The sequence below is a fragment of the Panthera tigris genome, chromosome D4 (assembly GCF_018350195.1).
Source record: "Panthera tigris isolate Pti1 chromosome D4, P.tigris_Pti1_mat1.1, whole genome shotgun sequence".
In the NCBI taxonomy this organism is placed as follows: Eukaryota; Metazoa; Chordata; class Mammalia; order Carnivora; family Felidae; genus Panthera; species Panthera tigris.
In genome coordinates, this window is record NC_056672.1 from 83,232,504 (window position 1) to 83,253,725 (window position 21,222).

The 21,222-nt window shown below is 41.4% G+C and overlaps 1 protein-coding gene across 4 annotated transcripts in view; it reads right to left on the reverse strand.

Annotated features, from left to right (window-relative positions):
- The window catches only part of GOLGA1 (golgin A1), a 48,801-nt gene that overhangs the window by 18,777 nt on the left and 8,802 nt on the right, over nucleotides 1-21,222 (reverse strand). For all 4 annotated transcript variants that reach the window (XR_006210298.1, XM_042963322.1, XM_042963324.1 and 1 more), the window contains exons 5-13: nucleotides 19,816-19,890; nucleotides 18,772-18,869; nucleotides 17,382-17,414; nucleotides 14,551-14,679; nucleotides 14,053-14,222; nucleotides 13,462-13,573; nucleotides 5,956-6,081; nucleotides 3,384-3,479; nucleotides 175-270 (exon numbers count right to left, since the gene is read on the reverse strand). Coding sequence is in view for 3 of the 4 variants with exons in the window: in XM_042963322.1 (XP_042819256.1) it covers nucleotides 175-270; nucleotides 3,384-3,479; nucleotides 5,956-6,081; nucleotides 13,462-13,573; nucleotides 14,053-14,222; nucleotides 14,551-14,679; nucleotides 17,382-17,414; nucleotides 18,772-18,869; nucleotides 19,816-19,890 (935 nt within the window). In the remaining variant the exon portion in view is untranslated. The remainder of the gene's footprint in view (nucleotides 1-174; nucleotides 271-3,383; nucleotides 3,480-5,955; nucleotides 6,082-13,461; nucleotides 13,574-14,052; nucleotides 14,223-14,550; nucleotides 14,680-17,381; nucleotides 17,415-18,771; nucleotides 18,870-19,815; nucleotides 19,891-21,222) is intronic.

A 21,222-nucleotide genomic window follows, 5' to 3' on the forward strand; every position in this document is an offset into this window, starting at 1 on the left:
AGCACGTCCGGACTCCCTCTACCACAGCTGCCCTCCTGCTCACACCCAGTTCAACAAGTGTATCTGAGGTCAGGTCCTAGCACCTCACCGGGGTGAGTCTGGGGTGACTGCAAAGGCGTAAAGGGCAAGCAAGCATCGAGGGCCTAGAGCCCAGCAGCCACAACCACCACTTACAAGCTCCCGAATCTGAGCTTCCTGAGCCGCCACAACGTCACCACTGTGCTTCAGCTTCTCCTCAGAAGCCTGCAAGCTGTGCTCGAGCTCTTGCACCTGAGGGGGAAAGGGAGCGTCTTCATTCAGAAGAAGTCACAGGGTGGGAACAAATGGCTTTAAAAATCAAATCCGTTTAAATATCATTACCACTATTCTACCATTCTTTTCCTCCAGTCTATTTTCGTGACTTTTTAAAAAAAAAATAATTCTAGGCAAACTTTGTATTTTTCCTCTTCACTCAAGTTTCCTTTTGTGTTTCAGTGTAGCCTTGAGAACCTGGATTATTTCCTTAAGGGATGTTTCACAATCTACTGACCCACTGCCTCCTGTGCTGGCGCTCACGTTGTTTCCCGCTTTCCTGTCTGAGACAGTTAACGTCTTCACTCGACAGTTTTTGACCTGGTTTGAGCCACTTCCTTACGACAGATTCCAGGAAGTGGGATGACTGCTCACCGTACAAACTTTCACTCATTCTACAGACGTCAACCGAGTCTGACTGTGTACCCGGCACCGCACTAGGACGTTAGGCCGGCCCTGCAGATGGGACGACACCCTGTCTGCAGAGCCAGATCTTCCAACGGGCCATTTTTATCTGATTTGAGCTGTCTTTGCCAATTTCCCTTATAAAGTCTTCTTGATCGCTGAATAACATTTGACCTTGAGGAAGCTTATTGTGAAAACAAACACAAGGAAGGTTGCAGCTTTGTCACGGAGAGGTAGGTACCCAATGGGCGGAGGATATTTTTAGGTCTCACGGCTCCTTATACATATTCACATGTAAGATTTAACTGCAACAACTCCCTGAGAACAGCATTATTTGCACAGATGAGAATAGCGTTACTTGTCCAATATCACAAATTTTATTAACGGTAGAGCCAGAACTGAAACCTAGCTTTTTAAACTCCTGAATTCAGAAAGGATCTACTCAGGTCCCAATTTAGAGGCAGAGCTCCAGAAAGATTCAGATCCACAAGAGGTTCAGCACAGAGTTATCATATGACCTGGGAATTCCACTTCTAGACAGAAACCCAACAGAAATCAAAGTAAAAGCTCACACAAAAACCTTGTTCACAGCACCACACTAATGTTCATTATTCACAATAGCCAAAAGGTGGAAATAACCCAAATGTCCGTCGACAAATGAATAGATAAACAAAATGTGGTACAGACATAAAAAAGAATGAAAGCCTTTTTTAAAAAGGCTTATTCGGCCTCAGGGCACCTGGCTGGCTCAGGCAGGAGGGCATGTGACTCTTGATCTTGGGGTCATGAGTTTGAGCCTCCATGGCATGGAGTTTACTTAAAATAAAAAAACTGGAAAAGAAAAGAAAAAAAAAACAAAACCCTGGCTTATTTGGCCTCAAAAAGGAATGAAATTCAGACACATGCTACAACATGAATGAACCTTGAGGCCATATGTTAAATGAAATTAGCCAGACACAAAAGGACAAATATCGTAAGATTCCACTACTATGAGGTTTCTACAGTAGTCAAATTTATAGGGATAGAAAGTAGAATGGTGGCTGCCAGGGACTGGGGGTGGGAGAGAATGGGAAGTTAGTATTCAATGCAGACAGAATTTCAGTTTGAGACGATGAAAAAGTTCTGGACACGGATGGTGGTGGTGGATACACAATAGTCCAAATGTGCTTAATGCCACTAATTGTACACTAGAAACTATATTGAAATGGTAAATTTTATGTCACGTATTTTATTGCAATAAAAAATAGAAATTCAGAAATAGAAATGAATTCTAATAAAGCAAACAAAGCTGTGCTGAGAAAAATACACCTCTGAATATTTTTATCAGGAAATAAGATTTTTAAAATGAGCTAAGCAGGCGCCTGGGTGGCTCAGTCGGTTGAGCATCCCACTTCAGCTCAGGTCATGATCTCATGGCTCGTGAGTTCGAGCCCTGCATCGGGCTCTGTGTTGGCAGCTCAGAGCCTGGAGCCTGCTTCCGATTCTGTGTCTCCCTCTCTCTCTGCCCCTCCCCCAGCTTATAGTCTATCTCTGTCTGTGTCTCTCAAAAATAATAAACATTAAAAAAAATTTTTTTTAAATGAGCTAAGCATTCGTGATAGTCTGAATGTTTGTGTCCCCCAAATTCATGCTGAAAATCTAATGTCTGATGTGATGGTGACAGGAGGTGATGATGCCTTTGGGAGGTGAGGTGTTCAGGTGATGCCTTTGGGAGGTGAGGTGCTCAAGTCCTGAGGCTTCCGCCCTCAGGACGGGATTAGTGCCCTTAAGAAAGAGGCTCCACAGAGATCCCTTACCCGTTCCACCATTTCGCACGCCATTAAACTGGCAAAATAAACACACAAATAAATGGCTGGAAAAGGCAGCAAAGCAGGTATAGGACCCCTTCAAGCATGCTGGGGGAGTAGAGCCAAGTGCAGCCCCTGTAGGAACATTCTCGTCCTCCTTAGTCACATTAGGTCATTCTCTACCCTCAAGGCGACAAGGACAGAGCTGTTTGCTGCCATGTATTCTGTGGTGACAGGAAGAAGGTGGCAATCTGGACGTCCAGCGCCTGGCAGATGACCGCAGTGTGGTGTAGTAAGCGCAATCCAGTGGACGCAGCCAGAAGATGGAGCGGGTGAAAGGAACAGTGGATGTGGAACTGCAGCACTCACAGAAATTAACACACGCACACAGAACAAGGCCACCAATTTTAAGGTAACCCGACAACAAAAATTAGAATGGTTTCCTGTGGGAAGGAAGGGACTGGGGATAAAAGGGAATGAATAAACGAGAACAATTTTGTGTGGAACAACGGTGGCAATGTGGCAAGAATGAAGAAAATGACTAACTCAACCATGTGTAAGTAAGATCCAAAACAGTCCCTTTAAAAGAAAACCTCTGGGGTGCTTGGGTGGCTCAGTCAGTTGAGCGTCTGACTTCCACTCGGGTCATGACCTTGTGGTTCATGGGTTTGAACCCTGTGTTGGGCTCTGTGCTCACAGCTCAGAGCCTGAAGCCTGCTTCAGATTCTGTGTCTCCCTCTCTCTCTGCCCCTCCTTGCTCACGCTCTGTCTCTCTATCAAAAATAAACATTACAAAAGAAAAGAAAAGAAAACCTCTGACCCCAGGGGATTCTCCCACAACCACGTCATCCAACCAGGTTACCACCCAGACATGGGAATCACTAAGCGTGAGGTTAGTACCCGAGTCTCCAGGATGTCCATGGCCTTGGCCTGGCTGCTTCTGGCTGCCAAGAGCTGCTGTCTGGTATCCTCCAAATTCTGCTCAGCAACTGTTTTCTGTAAGTTGAAGGAAGAGTATAAGAAAATAGTCATTTTCCCACTGAATAAAAACTCACTGATACCTACAATATACTGTGATTTGTGTAAGACACAAAGGACACAAATGCATTAACAAAAATAAGGGCTGATTGAGATAAATTTCACATTACATAAAGTATACACAGAGGGGCGCCTGGGTGGCTCAGTTAAGCATCCGACTTTGGCCTAGGTCATGATCTCACTGTTCCCGAGTTCAAGCCCTGTGTCGAGCTCTGTGCTGACAGCTCAGAGCCTGGAGCCTGCTTTGGATTTTGTGTCTCCCTCTCTCTCTCTCTCTGCCCCTCCCCAGCTCGTGCTCTCTCTCTCTCTCTCTCTCAAAAATAAGCATTAAAATTTAATACAAAAAAGTATGCAATAAATTTGACACAGTCCTTAGTCCTTGAGGCTGGGGCAAAAGACTAACAAAAAGATTACAGAGTGCAGTAAGTACCCACAGAGGTGCCCTGTGCAGGATACTCACCGCCTCAGGAAAGTGGGTGGCTTCCTAATTCACAGGTGGCCAGGGGTGGGAGGGAGCACCCAGGCAGAGGGAAGGTCAGTGAAATAGCCTGGGACACTCAGGGAACTACAACTTCCAAAAAGCTAAAGCAATGGTGGATTCAGGTCAAGAAACAAAACGAGAAAGTCAGGCAAAGGACCAGATCATGAGAAGCTTTTTATGCTGCAGAAAGGAGACTGAATTTAATTTTGCAGGCAATGTATTTTTTTTTAAGTGTATTTATGTATTTTGAGAGAGAACGAGCTGCGGAGGGGCAGAGAGGGGGACACAGGATCCGAAGCAGGCTCTGTGCTGACAGCAGAGAGCCCAATGTGGGGCTCGAACTCACAAACCATGAGATCGTGACCTGAACTGAAGTCAGATGCTTAACCAACCTTGAGCCACCCAGGCACCCCTGTAGGCAATATATTTTAAAGTGGGGCTGTCCAAACACTGGCATTAGACTAACTTGATTGGCGGAGGGGTACCTGGCTGTTAAACTTGGAGGTTTACACCTGGCCTACTGAAAACAGGCTATCTGTGGGTGGGAATATACACTTTAAAAAAACTCCCCAAGTAACTCCTATGCACACTAAGCTTTATAATGATGATGATGGCACAACAATAATGATTATAATATTACCAGCTGAAATACACTGAGACTTATGTTCTAGAGCTTCATTCTGAGCACTTCACATACTGTAACTCCTTGAACCCTAAAAACAATTCTATTTCTTTGGTACAATTATCAACCCTATTTCTTTTTTTTTTTTTTTTTTAATTTTTTTTTCAACGTTTATTTATTTTTGGGACAGAGAGAGACAGAGCATGAATGGGGGAGGGGCAGAGAGAGAGGGAGACACAGAATCGGAAACAGGCTCCAGGCTCTGAGCCATCAGCCCAGAGCCTGACGCGGGGCTCGAACTCACGGACCGCGAGATCGTGACCTGGCTGAAGTCGGACGCCCAACCGACTGCGCCACCCAGGCGCCCCTCAACCCTATTTCAAAGAGGAGAAAACAAACACAAAGAGATTAAGTTACTTGCTCTAAGTCACAAACTGGTAAGTAGAACAGGCAAGACACAAACCTACACAGTCTGATTCTAGAAATCAATACACTCCAGAACCCAGGGTATACACACTTGCAGACTGTAGGGGAGCTGGGGAAAATGGTTAAGGGAATGAGGCAGTCAGGAATATCAGTTAGGCAGGGAGCGTGGAAGACTGTCAGGGGTGAAGGACAGACTTATTTTGGGTAGGGCAGGCTGGAGACTTCCGATATGAACTCAGCTAGAGCAATTGGGAGCCCTGAAGGACGACGGTGGCAGTGGAGATGGAGATATTTAGTTGAAACTAAGTGCAGACAGACAGGGAGGGTCTAATCTGGGCCCAAGGTCTTGGCCGTGCCACCTTTGTCATGGTGAGGCCAGTCACTGGGATACAAAGGGAAGGAGGGGTAGGATATGGGCAGACAGTGGGCTCAGGCCTGATGAGAAAGTGAGTTCACCTACACCACTGGGCAAAAGGCCAGTCCGCTCAACAGCCTCCCTCAGCGAAGGAGAGTCCCCTCACTGCTGAAGGCCATTCTTGTTCACACCACAGGCAGATGGTAAAAATTTTCCTTGGCCACCGCAAAGTACAAAAGGGTGGAAGAGAACAGGGCAGTAAGATAAGATAGCCCAAGTGGCATATATCACCGGTGGAGTTTATTGGCGATTGGGAGGGATGCTGTTCATTCACAAGCATCTCTGAATGAAGCACTCCCTTTTCTGAGGAAAACATGGTACACATGGGTGACAGGGCTGTTTTTGCTGGAAGCAGGACAATCAAAAGTTGGAGGGAGCGCTCTCCTACCCGGCTGCTTGTGGACTCTGGCCCTGCAGCTCTGTGACTGCATGAAATCTCCAGTGTTATCATTCCCTTCCCAGCAGTGGCTGTCCTAACAGAGCCAGCTACCTCTTTCAGGAGCTCGTGCACGTGTTCTTCTCCTGACAGGTTCTGCTCTAGTCTCTTCTCCAAGGATGAGACTTTCTCCTGCAAGTGTGTGATGAGTTTTTCTTTTTCTTGAGTATCGGCAGTGGCCTGCAAGTGAAAGCAGAGATTACGTTACTCTATGACCCCTCTCCCACTTCCTGTCTCCTCTTGGATCATTACGTTTCCCCGAAACTCTGTTCTCAACTGCCTCTCAGAAGAACAAACAGCCAAGATATCTTCCTTGAAAAGGGACACAGAAGATGCAAGATCAGGAGCCAGCACCACCCAGGCACTGGTTCAGACTGAGCACCGCAAGAGGTAATCAATCGTTCATTCAACGTAAGCAACTGACAATGCAAGAAGGAACAAGGCTATTCCCTTAGTGGAATCACCCAGGACGCTGAGAAAATGCGCCTCCTTTTTAAGACAATCAGATTATACTGTCATGGTGTACAACCTTTTACTCTCATCAAGCACACGTTTAATCCTATTAATCTAGAGTCCAATAGGGCCCACAACAACTTTAGCTCACACGCCAAACTTGGCAGAGCTAATCCCACTCAAGAAGGACCCCATAAGCTCTACAAATGACCAAAGAGAACAATGTTTCTGGACACATGGGGCTGGATGAAGGAGTAATGATGCCAACATAGCTGCCTTAATGAAGGCCTAAGAGAGAACTTCTAAAACACAGGATGACTTTCACCCTGGCCTCCCAGCACAGGGACCAGGGCAGATCCATTGTGCATCTCACACCCTAGCCCCAAACCAACAGCTATCCCCTTTTCAGTCTATCCCTTTAGCAGTGATGGTAGTTAGTGGTGGTGGCAACGGGTTGGGACTTGGTTCAACAGAGGATCCAGGAAACTTTGAACACACAAGTTCTTAGATCCCTAGTGGTCCTTGTATTCACTGAGGTTGCCCATTCTCCTCTCTTCAAAAAAAGTTCGTACAGCATCAACATCTTACTATGAAGACTTGTACATCCTCACGGATACTCTGCTTCCTCAAAATCCCCTACTTAATGCTTCTGTTGCTCCATTTCAAGCTACAGACTTTCGTGTTCAGCTTGGAACCCAGTCAATCTCTCCTCAGAATAAAATGTAGCAACTTGGGCTTAGGGTTTTAGGAAGAAACACTTGCCATTCTACATTCTCACAGGGGTGATGGCATAGGTAGTAGAGGAGAAGTTTGAAGCACGGATTCAAGGTTCCATAGTTCAATAAACTTTTATCAAGTCTATACCATATGTTGCCTTCTGAGGATACAACCAGACACAGTTCCTGATCCACAGATGGTGGCTGGTGGTGAAGACACATACACATGCAATCAATTATAAAACAATACAATCATACTGCAACAGAGGGACATATAAGGTGCTATGAGATATCAGAGAAAGGAGGGATTAACGGGGGAAATCACATCAGGCGTATCCAGATCAGGTAGAAGGGGGGTGAAAGAGGAACAAGCATTCTGGGTAAAGAACAGCACATGCAAAGAGGTGCCGGACATGTTCGGCATGACCATAAAGCCGGGAAAAGAGGTAAAGACAACTCCCACGTCTGTGACTCAGATGTCTGGCCAGAGGGAGAGAGAGAAAGAAAAAACAGTTTGGCCATGACGACCAATCATGAGGGGTCTCTTACTAATAATGCAATAATCAGAAAGTATAGCAGAGTGCAGCAGTGGCAGCTATAGTCTGCAGAACATGAGTAAGCATTTCCCATCATCCCTGGTCCTTACGACCACCCTTCACTGTGTCCATTTATAAGGAAACTGAAGCTTAGAAAATAGCACAAAAGCGCACACCTTATTGTGAAATTAAAGATTCAAACTCAGGTCTTCTGCAGCCAAAGCCTGTACTCATTCTACTACATATCAATATGAACTTGAGATATATAGGTGACTCTTTATAGTGAAAACCAAAGACCAAACAAGTTTTGGCGTTAGGCACAATTAGGGACAGAAAAAGAATCAGTTACAATTTCTGTTTAGTCTTCTTGTGTGCCATATCCTACATGGATCCTCCCCTCCAGTCTGGCTGCTTTATTTCAGGCCCCCAACACCTTATATGTTACAGCTAACATTATACTTAATGATGAGAAACTCAAAGCTTTTCCACTAAGATCAGGTATAAGGCAAGGATGTCCCCTCTCATTAGTCCTTTCCAACTTTGTATTAGAAGTCCTTGCTAATGTTAAAAAAAAAAAGTCCTTGCTAATGTAATAAGGCAAGAAGAGGAAATATAAGTACATAGATTGGTAAGGAAAACAAAACTGTCTTTGTTAGTAGACGACATGATCATTAATGTAGAAAATCCAAGTAAACTGGCAAAAAAAAAAAAAACCCTCCCAGAAATAACAAGTGATTATAGAATGGTTGCAGGATACAAGGTTGTTATACAAAAGTCAACTGCTTTTCTATGTACCAACAATAAAAAAGTGGAATCTGAAATTAAAAACACAATACCATTTACATTAGCACCCTAAAATGAAATACTCAGGTATAAGTCTAATAAAATATGTATAAGACCTATATGAGAAAAACTACAAAACTTTGATGAAATAAAAAAACAAAACAGAACTAAATAAATGGAATGAGAGTCCATTTGAATGGATAGGAAGACTCAATATTGTTAAGATATCAGTTCTTCCCAACTTGACCTATAGATTCAATGCAATACCAACCAAAATCCCAGCAAGTTATTTTATGGGTATCAACAAAATGATTTTAAAATTTATATGGAGATGCAAAAGACCCACAGTAGAGCCAACACAATACTGAAGGAGAAGAACAAAGTTGGAAGACTGATGCCACCCGACTTCAAGACTTACTATGAAACTACAATAATCAAGACAGGATGATATTGGTGAAAGAACAAATTGGGGCGCCTGGGTGGCTCAGTTGGTTAAGTGTCCGACTTCAGCTCAGGTCATGATCTCACAGCCTGTGAATTCGAGCCCCGTGTCGGGCTCTGTGCTGACAGCTCGGAGCCTGGAGCCTGCTTCAGATTCTGTATCTCTCTCTCTCTCTGCCCCTACACTGCTTGTGCTCTGTCTCTGTCTCAAAAACAAATAAAAACATTTTTAAAAAAATTAAAAAAAAAAAGAATAGATCAATGAAACAGAATAGAGAGCCCAGAAATAGATGCCCATAAATAACTTGACTGATCTTTGACAAAGAAGCAAAGGCAATACAATAAAGCAAAGACAGCCTCTTCAGCAAATGGTGCTGGAACAAATGGGACATCCATATGAAAAAAAATGAATCTAGACATAGAAACCTTACAACCTTCATAAAAATTAACTCAAATTGTATCACAGATATAAATGTCAAACTTAAAACTATAAAACTCATAGAAGATAACACAAGGAGAAAACCTAGATGACCATGGGGATAGCAATTATTTGTTAAATATACCACCAAGGGTGTGATGCATGAAAGAAATAATTGATAAACAGACTTCATCAACATTAGAAATGTCTACTCTGCTAAAGACAATGTCAAGAGAATAAGAAATCAAGCCACAGACTAGAGAAAATATTTGCAAAAGACACATCTGATAAAGAAGTGCTATCCAAAATGTAAAAGAAACTCTTACAATTCAACAATAAGAAAACAAATAACAGAGTAAGACAAAGAAATAAAAGTATAAGAATTTGAAACAAACAAAAACCATCATTATTCACAGATGACTGCTATTTAAGAAACTAAAAAACATCTGTACATTAGTTATTAAGCTTAATAAGAGCTAATAAGTTGTACAAAACAATATACAAAAATAATATTTCTATAGGCCAGCAACAAATACAAAAAGTAATTTTTAAAAAAATATTTTTAAGTTCATTTTGAGAGACAGAGAGAGAGAGAGAGGGAGAGAGAGGGAGAGAGAGGGAGGGGGAGGGGGAGAGGGAGAAAGAGAGAGAGAGAACAAGGAGGGGAGGAGCAGAGAGAGAGGGAGAGAATCCCAAGCAGGCTCCGCGCTGTCAGCACAGAGTCTGATGAGGAGCTTGAACTCACGAACTGCGAGACCATGACCTGAGCTGAAGTCGAATGCTTAACCAACTGAGCTATCCAGATGTCCCTTAAGAGGTCCCGTAATCTCTACACCCAATGTGTGGCATGTTCCACTGACTGAGCCAGCCAAAAACCCCCAAACTTTCCATATCTTAAATATGCCCTAGAATAACCTGCACAGGTGGATGAAAACTCATAGCAGCCTTGTATGTAAGAGCAAAAGACCAGAAATACCCCAGTGTTGACTGTCAATAAGATGGATAAATTTTGGTAACTTCATAATATGTAGCTGAGAAAAGAACAAGTTATAGCAGCATGTACCCATATGAAAGTTTTTTAGGAATACAATGTTGAGCACAAAAAACAAGGTTTAGAAGAATACCTACATGATGATTTATATAATTTTAACATGCATGAGAAACAAAAGAAGATATATACTGTTTAGGGATAAAATAATGGTAAAATTATAAAACAAAATGGAAGTTTCTTCCATTGTTCTATAAAACAAATGGAAGTTTCTAGATAGTGTTTACTTAGAAAAAGGAGGGGTGCCTGGATGGTTCAGTTGGTTAAGCGTCCTACTCTTGATCTTGGCTCAGGTCATGATCTCACAGTTTGTGGGTTCGAGCCCCACATCAGTCTCAGCACTGACAGCGCAGAGCCTACTTGGGGTTCTGTCTCTCCCTCTTTCTGCCCTCCCTTCCTCACTCTGTCTCTCTCTCTCAAATAAGTAAACTTAAAAAAAATTAAATTAAAAAAAAAAGAAAAAGGAATGGGATGGAACAGTGAATAGCACATGGGGAACCTCAAAGATAAACATATTACTCTTTTTAACCCGGGGGTTAGCTACATAGGGGTTCACTGACTTGTTATACTCTCTACCTTACTTATCTTTGTAAATGTTACATCTATTCAATAGCGATAAACAAAACAATGGACTCCAAACTCATGATCTTCATGATAAAACTGTCCTTCCTCTGGTGCTCTTAGCTCAATGATTGACACTATCAGCCACTCAGTTGATCACTCCAGAAACCCGAAACCATCACCAAAACTTTTCTCTTGCTCCTCTTCTACATCCATTGCAGTAGCAAGTAGGTCAGTGTCCTCACTGTTTCACAAAATGTCTAGTCCATTCTCTTCACCACCACTCTTGTCAAAGCCACCATGTTATGCCTGAACAGGTATAAGAGCTTCCTAAATGGACGCCCACTCAACATTTCCTCCTAAATCAATCCATTCTCCTCTGTGTTCTTTCTTCCAGTTCCCTGAATGTGCTAATCCTTTTCCTGCCTCAAGGTTTCTGGGTTTCTGGTTCATACTGCTCCTTGCTTAAAATTCTCTCCCACTGTCTCTCCCCCTCCGCAGCTGAAGTGTTACTTCCTCAAAGGAAATACTTGTTGGCCCCCAAGGCTAATCTGATGCCATTAAAAGATGCCACAATATCCTGTAGTTTTGCTTCACTGCATGCATCAGGGTTTGTAATTATATATTTATGTATATATTACCGATTAACATCTGACTTCCCCTCTAGACTAGAAGTTCCACAAAGGCAAGTGCGGTATCTGTCTTGCTCACCACGGTGTTTCTTTTTTTAAAGATTTTATTTTTAAGTAATCTCTACACCCACCGTGTGGCTTGAACCCACAACCTGAGATCAAGAGCCACACATTCCACTGACTGAGCCAGTCAGGCGCCCCTGTTCATCACACTGTTTCTTTTTTTTTTTTAATTTTAATTTTAATTTTTCAATATATGAAGTTTATTGTCAAATTGATTTCCATACAACACCCAGTGCTCATCCCAAAAGGTCATCACACTGTTTCTAACACTCAGCACAGAGCACTGAACCTGGCACACAGTAAGGCTCAAATCATATTTTTAGAATGAATGAGAGAACTTATTAGTATAACCACAATCTAAAAAATTAGTTTTTCCAATTATGAAATGGATGGATTTCTTAAAATGTTTGTTTATTTTTGAGAGAGAGAGAGAGAGAGAGAGAGAGAGAGAGGGACAGTGCAAGTGGGGGAGGAGCAGAGAGATGCAAAATCCTAAGCAGGCTCTAGTCTCTAAGCTGTCAGCACAGAGCCCGATGTGGGACCTAAGCTCAATGTGAGATCACGACCTTAGCCGAAGTCAGACGCTCAACCAACTGAGCCACCCAGCCAGCCGCCCCTGAAATGGACAGATGGTTCTAATTGATATCAAAGTGTCTCTTGAGTCCCAAAATTTGTGTGTTATCTCCGGTACTCCCATATGTTCTGTGCCCTTCTGCTTTCTCTGCCTCCTGCTGTACTACCCATCTTTGAAATTCCAGTTCCTCCAGGAAGAGTTCCTTGACTCCTGTGCTGGAAACACATACTCTCCCTATGGCCTATCTTTTGCAATGGAAAACCTATGTCACTTATTTGGGACTTGCTGAGTTGAGAATTTCTTTTCTTGTGGTCACAGGAGGTTTGAGTTCTATAATGAAACTGTAAGTTCCTGAGAGAAAACACTAAGTCTCTAGATTTTCAGTTCACTGAGGGTAGAGACCTTATATCACACTCATTCATTTATGTAAGGTCTGTTTACTGGGTGAGGCAACAAAGTCCAGTAGCACAAGCATGAGTTTTGGAGTAAGACTTGGGTTAGAATCCAGCTTTGTCACTTATTGTGACTTAGTTTTGAATTCTTGAACAAAGTATATAACCTCTCTCAGGTTCCATTTGGGTATCTGTAGGTATGCTAAGACTCCTATTTACACAAATAGATGCTGTTAAGTCTTTGTTGCACTTGAGATTAGCAGTTCTCAAGGGATGGGGGTAGAGTCTGTGGTACCACCTGCCAGGGGATGTTCTGTCATATGATGGGAAGGGCTGGATTGTCAATGCCTGAAGGATGCTGCTGGCATTAAGAACCCAGGGGCCAGAAAGCTAAATGTCCTGCAATGCAAGGCACAATCATACAATACAATTATTCTATTCAAATTGATGAGAAGAAACATACCACTGAGAAACACTACTCTATAGTCAATAATAATATTTTTTATTCTTCTTCTTTATAGTCTCAAGCTTAGCACACGCCTGTAATAGGAAGGCAATAAATGTTGGCCAAATGAACAAATGAAGTGTAATGACTATCATTTTGAACAAACTGCATTAGGCCCCATCAGCCATGATGGTTGCATCTTCTTATGCTTGAGGTCCACCAGGTAGTACTTTAGAACAAATGTGAGCAGATCAAATTGTGTGCTTTGAGAATTCCTGCCAGTACAATACTGACCTCTTCTGTTAAGCAACCTTTGTTCAGCCATGTGGCCACTTACATGGGAATGTACCCTGGCTAGACCAGGAAGTAGGGCAGTGCAGACAGCATGAGAAATAGAAGTTTCAGCAGCCACCCTGAGACTGAAATTTCTGACAGATTTAGTTTCTACCCCATTCATGAATCCTAGCAACCTGGATCCGCTCCTAGAACTCTACTTACCTTCTGCAAATCCATGGAAAGCTGCTGAATGGATACTTGGAGCTCTTGTTCCTTTTGCTCCAGGGCTGCGATCTTATTTTCTGCACCTGTTTTTGAAGCTGTCACATGATCCCTTCATTGAAAGAAAGCAGACAATAAACACATTTGGAAATCTCATCTAAAGGACACTTTCTGACAGGAAAAATACAGATGGCTCTTTATATGTCAGGGCTGCAAACGTTAGCCATGTGAAGATTATCAATGGAGAAGACTCCTTGGCTCTTTCTGAAGTAGAAGCCCAAAGAGAAAAATCCCACCCAGGTTTAAGCAAAAAATCCCAGTCTGCCTTTGGTTACTCAATAGCTTAGAAACAAAAACATACTTAATTGCTTGGTAGGCTTGGAAGCTGAGCTTAGGCAGGTGAAGGGGAATAAAGGTTTTGGGTGGGGGAGGTAGAGGGTCCTGAGCCCTGGGCTGGTAAGGACAATCCAGAAGCCTTTGCCAGAACTGAGATCAGAAAGTGTTGCGATGAACAGTGGGGAAAGGCAGGCGAGCTATAGCCAGAGCTACACTAACACCGCTTCCCATGGGCCCCACAGACCAAGCAAGAACCTCTGTTCTTCCAGCGCTGAGTAGTGTCTCTGCAATTCTTCTAGCTTCTGGCTTAAGTCTGAAGACATCTGATTGGAGGTCATCAACTCTTCTTGGACGTGAGTAAGTTCTCTGGTTCGCACCTCCAACTCTTTCTCCATTTTCCCCAGACTTTCCTCTTTTTTTAAAAGCTGATACAAAGATATAAAGTTTCATTAGGCCACTACGAAGAAATACTACTAAGACATATTTTTAAAAATAGGGATCAACAAGCCAAACTTTTATAACATTTTTGTGAGCTTATAAGGGGACTTAAATACCCAGTAGTAAAAAAAGAAAGAGAAAGGGAACACATTTCAAACAGAACCTTCCCATTATAATAAATTGAAAAACATACAAATATGACTAATATCAAAGACTACTAGGGTATGTTTCTCAGTCATTAGAGAGTGAGGACTAGTAAAACCAGAGTAATTAATCATCTATTCAGTATTTAGCTATGAAAACAAAAATGCGTACCATGTGCTTTACTTTACTTAGTTCCTGCTGCTGGAACCCCTCTAATTCATCCATTTCATCCCTCCTTTGGAAAAGATTCAAACTCTGGTTCTTCATTTCCTGTAACTGAGCTGTCAGAAACCTTTTCTCCTATTTAGAGGAAGAAGACATCATCTCAGGCAATTAAGACACCAGAAATCCATATTATATAAGCAGATTTTTTTTTTAATCTACACAATGTTTTTATTTTTATTCGGGAGATTTTTTTCCCCCTAAGATTTTAAGTATTCTCTATACCCAACATGGAGCTAAAACTTGTGACTCCGAGATAGTCACACCCTCCTCCGACTGAGCCGGCCAAGTACCCCCAGCAAAATCCTTAATAAATAAACACCATTAAAAAAAACTCTTGTCAGTAGACAATTTTAGATAATGGTAAGCTTTACAGTGATAGGACCAAAATGGCCTTATCTACAAATTTAAGTTAAAAATAAATATGTTTTTAAAAAAAAATTCTTCTTCTTTTTTTAAGTAAACTTTACAGCCAGTATTGGGCTCAAACTCATGACCCCGAGATCCAGAGTTACACGCTCTAAGCCAGCCAGGTGCCCCCCAAAAACAAATGTTTTAAATGACACCTGTGAATAAAGGGAACAAGAGCAACCATTACTTAACACTTTAAAGTTCTTAAGTTTGATCAGGAATTATAGAGGGGCACCTGGGTGGCTCAGTCGGTTAAGCATCCGACTTCGGTTCAGGTCATGATCTCTCGGTCCGTGAGTTCGATCCCCGTGTCGGGCTGTGTGCTGACAGCTCAGAGCCTGGAGCCTGTTTCACATTCTGTGTCTCCCTCTCTCTCTGACCCTCCCCCATTCATGCTCTGTCTCTCTCTGTCTCAAAAAAAAAAGTTAACAAAATTAAAAAAAAAAAAAAAGAAATTACAGATATCCATGTTACACATCTATTTTCAAGTGACATAGTGAACTGGCTGAATGGTGTGAATCACTAGAGTAAGGCTGAATACTCTGAAAAAATGAGATGCATTTAAGTAGAACTGGTATCAGTTAGCAATTTCAGTTAGGACATCAACAAAAGTTAGACATGACTGTGACTGGTGTCAGCAGGTTACAATCTACTAAATAACAGCTTCCCAAGATAGATTCTCTTAAGGACAAACCCTGCCGCTGCAGTTTCCAATTCCTGATTGAAAAGAAATCAAAACAGTCTAAAAATAACATTTCCAAAAATTACAGGCTTCAAAGACCTACATAGATGTCTCACTGCTCTTTCTGGGTCTAAAATATTTCTCAATCCCTCCTTGGGCGGGGGAGTAGTGGGGGTAGGGGCTCGCCCCAGTGAGCGGAAGTAGGTTTTATTTAGTTCAGTCCTACATGTATCTCCCTGTACCATAATTTAAAAAGAAATCAACGAGAATTTTAATTGCTACAATCTTTGGAGTTTAGAACACTTGAACCTAACCCATACCTCCATATTTAAGAAAACTATCATTCATACCATGTTCAGATTTTTTTTAACATATATTTTTGAGAAAGAGACAGAGTGTGACAGGGGGAGGGGTAGAGGGAGGGAGACAGAATCTGAAGCAGGCTCCAGGCTCTGAGCTGTCAGCACAGAGCCCAACTCGGGGCTCGAACCCATGAACTGTGAAATCATGACCTGAGCCCAAGTCGGAAGCTTAACTGACTGAGCCACCCAGGCATTCTGGTCAAGCATTTTTTAACTGATAGCTTGATAATCAGATTTCTACAGAACAGAAACACGAAACTGCTGGTTTAACTTGGTGTTTTCTCCTGAGAATGTAGCAACAATAAAACTCACCTGTTTAATAAAATAAACAGTAAATATATTGTGCAACTGAATCAATCAGTCTAAGAAATAATTTTTCTACCATGAAGAGTAACTTAGGAGTATTCAATGAAAACAAAAAAAATGAATTAGGTAGCAGCATATAATTTGGGCTGAGGGGGCTGATTTTGAAATTAAAATGTTTTTCTAACTGTAGGCTTGAAGCTTCATCTTCCTGTTCATGTTTGGGAGCCAGGAATACATTACGTTAAGCACCTACACAGTGTTACACAAGCTATGGTGCTAAAGTAATCAATTTTCCTCATCTGTGTTTAGTCAAGAAGTGCTCTTATCTACTTAATGCTGAGCCTTGAAAAATGCCCTCCTTCTCACTGCCTCTTCAAAAAGAATTCCTAATGTTACCACAGTGCCAGTTAGGGCCCCAGTCGGAAACATATGGCAGTCGCAAATGGGGTATTTTGAGAGGAGTTTAATAAAGGGACTTTTCAAAGCTGTGGGTGGGATAAGAAAACCCAAAGAGATAATGCGCTAGTAACAGTTGGGCATGAAGGGCAAAGGGATGAGGAGATTCCAAGAGACCCCGGGATATCCAACTGAAGCTGTGACCTTTGGTCATGGGATGCAACCAACCTGGATGGATCCCACATGGAGAAGGCTGGGGGAATAAAAGCCTTCCGACCACACTCTTCTTCTGCCCGTCGGTCTTTTGGAGTTCCCCACTGGCAGAACCCAATCGGAAGCCAGAGGGCAAAGGAGCCCTGCTGATGCAGTTTCTAACAGCCTTCAGGTACACAGAGAAAGGTAAGAGAGGGGTGGAGCGGATATTGCGAGGGGAAAACAAAAGATATCCAGCATGCCCATCCAGAAAGGAGAACGCATGAGCTTTTCAAGTTAGTGTCTAATTGTCCAGGACCTTGAGTCCAAGAGGTGGTAGAGCAATCTGTACACTGGGTACTGGAGAAACCATTTTCTAAGCCCCAAGAAGCCAACATTCATAATGAGACAAAAATAAAAGATGAACTAACCTTTTCAAGCTGATCCATTTTTTCTGACCATTCCTAAAACAAAACAACAAAAAAAGTACAGTTTCCAGGGAAGACTATCAGTAACAGAGATTTTCAGAAAGCAAAACCACCTAATTCCCCCTGAAAAACAAGCAAGCAACCAACCAAAACAGCAAATTAAAAAAAAATCCCATAAAGTTGGCTTAGTATTAAGAAAGCCAAGAGTCCTAAAAGGAGAAGAAAATGAATTTGATAAAAAATTCTAGAACACAAATATAAGCCTGCAGATTTTTACTTAGAGCACCAAACAAAGCTGTAATGTGGTGTTCTGATGCAGCTTTTCAGTTTACTCCTACGTGTTTTTCCATGAGTATTGTTATTATTTCTTGGGAGTGGGCAGCTGGGACCAGCTGAGTTGGTAACTCTATAACTGATGTTTAGAAATTAATTTACTGAAGTTGAGGGGGACAGTCTTCACCAGCCCCTAATCATTATTTTCCTTCTTATCTTGATTTTACCAGTATGTTTTATGGTGTTTGGTATAAGGCATAAGTTAAAGGTAAAAGGATTATGCCCCTTATTCACAAATCAGAGAACAGGAGTAAAAATAACCATTTGTATAAAAAGCCATATTCCAACTGTCTACAACCAGAATCCACCAATTTTAGGTGATTTCTTCATTTATATACATTCATACCATAGTTATCCACTAAGTATTGGGAATGAGGTCTTTTTCTGGCTAGCAAATGTCCCAGATGATGGATACTCACTTTAAAACCAACCAACAAGCCAACCACCCACCTACTGTAGATGAATTATATATTTTCTTAAGTGAAACATCATAAATTGAGCCTGTCTTAATAAATCAAGATTATCATAATATCTTGATGTTTATCTTAAAATGCCACTAAATGAAATACTCTTCATAATTATTGTAACAGTTAGTAATAGTACTATTTTCCTTTCTTATTCCAGCCTCTGTCAATGAATGGTTCTAGTGAGATTACAGGAGTTCTTTTCTGTCTAGCTCACTGGGGTTGAAGAAACTGGGGAAGAGAGGTTGTTAAGAACTATGTACATCATAGAAGCTGGCTAGCTTGATAGCATTTTCCACGATTTATCATATTTGGGGACTAGGCTTTGAGACAGGGTTTTTAGAGGACAGAGACCGTTTTCCTTTTCTTGGGATATGCCACCAGATTAGGACACATGATTTCCCTCTCCCTTTTACAAAGCTACACAGAATGATAGGATGATATTCTGGATGCATTCTCACATTCTGGATGCATTTCATGATTACAACTTCTCTCCTAGACTATAAATATTTTCTACCAGGTTTATTTCATGATTTTTGAAATCATGTCACGAAGTGAAATCTTTCCACCAGTCTTGGGCGTCACATATAAAATACCTGGTCCTTTCTGGCTAATGCCAAAGCCAGTCCTTCTGCCATTTTGGCTCTGTTGGCTTGGAATGTCTCATTCTGCTCTTGAAATTTCCGCATGGAAGCTGTTAACAAAGAGGCTCTATTTGAGATATGGAAATATTTCAGAAACGGCATGACAAATAGCCCAGTGATTACAACTGTCACCTAACAAAAAAGATCTAGGTCACGTAAGTGAATAATGAGACTGGGAAAAACCTGATCCATCTCAACTTTCCCAGAATCTTTTGGACCACAGTTGTTGTTTTTGTTGCTGGGATTATTATTATTATTATTATTATTATTATTTTTTGCTTTCTATTGTTTTGTTTTTGTAATAAGCACATATATACATTTAGGAAGATGCCAAAAGGTAACTTTTTCAATGGCACAATGACAGAACATGAGTTGAGTAGGTTGCCAGAAAACAATAATGCCTTTGTTAAGTGATGATTACTACCACTTTCTCAGAATTAAAAATAAAAATTAGCAAAACGAAGAAAACCTTCTTCCACTTTGTTTTCCTTTAAAAATTTTTTAGTATATATTACATCAACAGAAAATAACTTTCTATTTCTGTTCGCATCTTTCTTGGCTTGAATCCAAAGGAGAACATATAAGTTAGGATAGACTAAACAATATGTACCATTGTTGGAGGAGTGATGACAGCTTAAGATATCCCCCCATTACTGAATGCAGCAGCATGAAGCTACAGCTCAAACCAGTCTCCTAATCTAGGCCGAAGGGCCAGGCACACTATTTTACTAAAATCTAAGGGCAGCCAATACGCTGGATGAAGACAAGCTGATACACACGATGACCTTCTCCTAAGAAGCATGCCCATCATGTAACAGAAATAGGAACTGTATGTTTATAAATATCAGACAAATGTTATATCAACCTGATTAAGAAGTACACTTACAAAGATTGGAGTTATGACGAAGGACAAACTTATCCATATGCTACTGTTTCATTTAAAAAAAAATATAAACCCTAAGAAGATTGAAAAAAAAGCAGGAAAAAAATACGTACAATCCTGGTGTTTTTCTAACGCAATTTCAAGCTTCTCTTTTATCTTCTGCAAGTTTCGGACCTGTTCAGCATAGTCTTGGGTGAGGAGGGTGACGCACATACCAGGAATGGACAAACATCAGGAAAGGAAGTTAATTAAACAAAAAAATGAGTGAAAATGATGATGATTTTCTCAACCTGAAAACCATTGCTGTTAAGGAAAGCTAGGCAGACAGCCTCCCGTTAACAATGAACAACACAGGCAAACAAGTATAGTACAAACTATCCACGGTGTTAATGGTGCGTACAAACAGGCAGATTTGTTCAGCCTGGATAGGGAACAAGAACTGGGCCTGGACTGGTCATCAGAAATGCTCTGCTCATTATTTAATTTCCAATCTCAGTTTTCATTTCCCCTTCCAGTATTAGCAATAGGAGAGGTCAAAGGGAACTCACTAGCTCACAGTCCATACAACTGAGTAACAATGGTTAGGGCGATAGCAAACACCTTACCACAGTATGGTCTTTACCATGAAAGTACTTAATTCTCTAGAAAAGTCAGCTTCTTTTCTACACAGAAACTGAGCTTCCTATGCCATATTAAAGGTGAAAGTCAGAATTAATTACCTGGGTGGCCAAAGAAGATAGTATGGAATAGTGGAAAAGTAGGCAAGCTTTAGTTCAAATCCCAACTCTGTCAGTCCTTAGCTGAGACCTTAAGCAAATTATTGATCTTAAATATTAGTTTCTTTACTTATCAAATGATATTAATTGTGCCTGCTTCAAATGCACTTAATAAACAAAGTGTTTTAGATGTCTTAATTAGATAACAAACTAGGTATTTCTCCATGCCAGAACCACTTGATACACAGTGTTCAATAAAAGGTAGCTGCTATGTTGTTGTCGTTGTTATTCATACTTAACCCGGAGGAAAATACTCGGGACATAACTGGGCTAAGTGTCCGTTCTCTTCCCTGTCCCTCCTCTAACTTAAGTCAAGCCTAAACCATTCTTCCTTCTATATTAGGGAAGGCACATGGTATTTTACAGCTTTCTCCCCAACATTAAGCAAATGTGATGTTATTTCACCTCTGTTACTGATACTACTTACAGGCAGGCATAACAGGATAGTCACAACTGAATTTAAGGAAGACTGTAGTTAAGAGCATGGACTCTAGCAAGCAAATCTGGGTTTGGATCTCAGCTCTACCACCTACTATTACTTGTGTGACCTTAACCTCGTTCAGCCTCATAAGGCTACAGTGAGGACAAAATGAGATAATGGATCAGCTGGGAGCTGGGAGCTGTGCTACGGACCTTTGGTAACTCACACACACAAATACTTCACATACGATTTGGCGAATTCTGTAGTCTACTGCTTTCACTCCAAAAAAATGTGGGTAAGGCCAAGGGACAAAAAGAAACACA